Below are 3994 nucleotides of genomic sequence, written 5' to 3' on the forward strand. Positions count from 1 at the left end.
GTCACCTTCATCGCCTCTGAGTTACAGCATCATAGTGATGAAGAGTAATGTAGATGGAACGTGTGGAACATGTTGTTCCTGTTGCACAGCAGTGGAACGTTTCACACACTGAGCACAGATAGTGAAGAGATGGAACTGCTGCTGTGTGAAGAGAACACTGCTGCTAACAACAACCTGATGTGTTTAAAGTGTTTACACACAATGTTATTCACCTTTAGTTCATAGAGCAGCACTTTCAAAATAAAAGTGCACAATACACTACTTTTGAATTAATTATTAAATTTTGCTCATAACAATGAGATTAATCGCGATCAAAAATTGTAATCGTTGCCCAACAAAAGTCACCAATAGTTTCTGTCTGTCTGTGTTGGTTCAGCACCGTGTTGCGGTTCTCGGTTCGGGGCCCCTCAGGGATCGGCCCTAACCCTAACCCTGGCTCCAGACTGGTGGGTCTGCTGAGAAACCAGCTGCTCAGAGAGAAGAGCGACTACCTGCTGTTCAGAGTCCTGAGAGTCGACACCGCCTGTGAGTTCAAACTGCTCAGGACCTGTCAGTGCAGAGACCAGACCCAGTTCACTGCACAGTCACTGCAGGCTCCTGGTTTCTTTAAAGGCCTTTAAAGAAACAAAAACAATCATTTTCTCACTCACTTTTTCTTTCAGTGTGCCTGCTTCGCTGTTCTGGGCGTGGTCAGTGTGATCCAATCACAAAGGAGTGTGCATGTGACTCCTTCTGGACGGAGAACCTCATTCGTAGATACCTTGGCGATGGAGAGAATAACTGTGGTATAAATAAGCTTTTATCATGGCATCAGATTAAACTATCAACACTTAGTTAAGTTTACTTTGTTCAAGGGAAAACGTGAGAGCAGAAAACTTCAGTAAAAGTACTAATACCACAATGTAAAAATACTCTGTTACAGTTAAAGTCCTGTTTCCGTAAAAGTAGTTATACTACAAGTATACATTAACACTAATAACATTATTACTAATATATTAACATCAATAACATTATTATTAATAAATCCACTTATTGATTAATGGACTGATTGATTAATGGACTGATTGATTAATGGACTGATTGATTATGGGACTGATTGGTTAATGGACTGATTGATTAATGGACTGATTGATTAATGGACTGATTGATTATGGGACTGATTGATTAATGGACTGATTGATTATGGGACTGATTGATTAATGGATTGATTGATTAATGGACTGATTGATTAATGGACTCAAGAAAAGTATAAGTACCTCACATTTGTACTAACATGCAGTACTCGAGTATTAGTTACATGCTTCCTAAAAAAGGGCAACAGGTGCTCCTTTGTGTTTAGTAGCAGCTCATGTCCTCGTTCAGATGCAGCAGGTTTCATGTGGTTCCGGTCTGACCCTGTTCTTCCTGTAGAGTGGAGGGTGCTGTACGTCATCCTGACCAGCTTCATGCTCGTGGTCTTCATCCTGTCCATCACCTGGACCTTCATCTGCTGCTGCAGGAGGTGATCATGTTCACAGACCGTCCTCTGCTTTACCGTTTATCATCACTGTGATTCTGAATGGCCTGTTTGTGTCCACCGTGTTCAGGAGGAGACAGACCAAAGTGAGGAAGAAAACGAAATACACCATCCTGGACAACATGGATGACCAGGAGAGGGTGGAGCTCAGACCCAAATTCAGTGAGTTACTTCACTTAGAGCCTCATTGGTAGTACGGTGGCCCTGAGACCTCAAAGCGCTGCAGATACACAAAACACTGCCGAGTAAATAAAAGTATGACCTGCCGATTCAGATTTACATATAAGAATCAGAAAATATTATTCTTTACTGTGTATGTCGGTCTTTTATAGGGAGTCAACTATGTATTATCTAAAAGTACGTATTTATTTATCCAAAGCTATTCATGAATCAGGATCTTTTTGCAACAATGTATTTTACTCTATGACCTGACAGATCAGAAAGAAAGAAGAGCAGCAGCATGGGAATGAATTTATTTTAATAGAGCTGCATTTATAAAGGACTGCTGCAGTGTTCAGTCATTTTATTTTGATAGAGCAGCATTGATGAGATTCCTTGCTTTATAGATTCCTTGTTTTATATATTCCTTGCTTTATAGATTCCTTGTCATATAGATTCCTTGCTTTATATATTCCTTGCTTTACAGATTCCTTGCTTTATATAGTCCTTGTTATATAGATTCCTTGTTATATAGATTCCTTGTTTTATAGATTTCTTGTTTTATAGATTTCTTGTTATATAGATTCCTTGTTATATAGATTTCTTGTTATATAGATTTCTTGTTATATAGATTCCTTGTAATATAGATTCCTTGCTTTATATATTCCTTGCTTTATATATTCCTTGCTTTACAGATTCCTTGCTTTATATATTCCTTGCTTTAGATTCCTTGCTTTATATATTCCTTGCTTTACAGATTCCTTGTTTTATATATTCATTGTTTTATAGATTCCTTGTTATATAGATTCCTTGTTATATACAGTAGATTCCTTGCTTTATAGATTCCTTGTTTTACAGATTCCTTGTTTTATAGATTCCTTGTTTTATATATTCCTTGCTTTACATATTCCTTGCTTTACAGATTCCTTGTTTTATATATTCCTTGTATAGATTCCTTGCTTAAAATATTCCTTGTTATATAGATTCCTTGTTTTATAGATTCCTTGTTTTCTAGATTCCTTGTTATATACTGTATATTCCTTGTTATATAGATTCCTTGTTATATAGATTCCTTGTTATATAGATTCCTTGCTTTCCTTGCTAGACCTGTAAGAACTAAACTCATCACCTGTCTGCAGGTATCAAACACCGCAGCACAGAGCACAACTCCAGCTTGATGATGTCCGAATCGGAGCTGGACAGCGACCAGGACACCGTCTTCAGTCGGGACCGACCTGTCCGCAGCAGGAACCGGGTCAGCACCCACGCCGCCCGCAACGGTAACGCCTTCGGCTGACGTGGACGGAACTCGTCTGGAATGTTTGTACTCTGGCAGCTAGAGATTTAAAGACTGCATTACCCAGAATTCATGTTTCGGTGAGGTAAGTAAAATGAACCAGTGTCCCATTTCAAGGTCAAAGTCTTTGAAGAGGACGCGAGGACTTAAGACGAGACAGGATAACAGGATTATATGGGTTTGGGACATTTGGAGGATTCTTGACAACAGTGAAGACACGTTAGTAGATTCTGACTTCTAAAAGATTTAAAGTTACAGGTCGTCTTGTTTTTGTTGGATCTCACTACTCAGTGATGACGCCACAGTTCATAATACTGCAAATGCTTTTTACCTTTGTGTCACCTCATCGTGACTTAAAGACTTTTACTTCAATGAAACTCTTTGTGATTATTTAAACAAGTATCAGACATTTTGGGAATCGTCTTCCCCAAAACCACAGAGAAGATGGAGACTTCCAGCTCTAGTTGATCCTCCAGACAGGGGTCAGTCCAGGACACGGTTCCACCCTAATATTCTAAACCAGTCTCACTCCTCTTGGTCCTCGATCCATCAAGAAAAACACGCGACTCCAAACTTTTCAGCGGCAGTTTATGAATCGATTGTTTTGTTGCACAAATCTGAAGACATTATTGAAATGTGTAGAAACACTCTTACATTTGCACAAATGGAACATGCTTTAAATTATTAAAAATGGCTCATTAAAGTTATTTTTTGTCCCAATGTGTTGCAAAATGTCATAAGTATTTTAGTCATTCAAAAATACATATTTATTTATTGGATATGAACCGGCCGACATCAGGATGTTCAACACAAAGACTACAATACATATATATATATACATATATATACACATATATACATATATATATACACATATATATATACATATATATACACACATATATATATATATATACACACATATATATACATATATATACATATACATATACATATATATATATGTACATATATATATGTACATATATATACATATATATATGTACATATATATACATATA

General features: G+C 37.3%; 1 protein-coding gene across 5 annotated transcripts in view; it reads left to right on the forward strand.

Annotated features, from left to right (window-relative positions):
• The window catches only part of kiaa0319 (KIAA0319 ortholog), a 15123-nt gene extending 11322 nt beyond the window's left edge, over positions 1 to 3801 (forward strand). For 4 of the 5 annotated variants that reach the window (XM_031879628.1, XM_031879626.1, XM_031879625.1 and 1 more), the window contains 5 exons: positions 377 to 525; positions 663 to 785; positions 1411 to 1501; positions 1587 to 1678; positions 2815 to 3801. In XM_031879628.1, the coding sequence (XP_031735488.1) occupies positions 377 to 525; positions 663 to 785; positions 1411 to 1501; positions 1587 to 1678; positions 2815 to 2972 (613 nt within the window). In that variant the 3' untranslated portion in view covers positions 2973 to 3801. The remainder of the gene's footprint in view (positions 1 to 376; positions 526 to 662; positions 786 to 1410; positions 1502 to 1586; positions 1679 to 2814) is intronic. The other variant, XM_031879627.1, reaches the window with a different exon arrangement.
• The last annotated feature ends 193 nt before the right edge of the window (positions 3802 to 3994 follow it).

The sequence above is a fragment of the Anarrhichthys ocellatus genome, unplaced genomic scaffold (assembly GCF_004355925.1).
Source record: "Anarrhichthys ocellatus isolate YVR2014 unplaced genomic scaffold, GSC_Weel_1.0 scaffold328, whole genome shotgun sequence".
Classification (NCBI taxonomy): Eukaryota; Metazoa; Chordata; class Actinopteri; order Perciformes; family Anarhichadidae; genus Anarrhichthys; species Anarrhichthys ocellatus.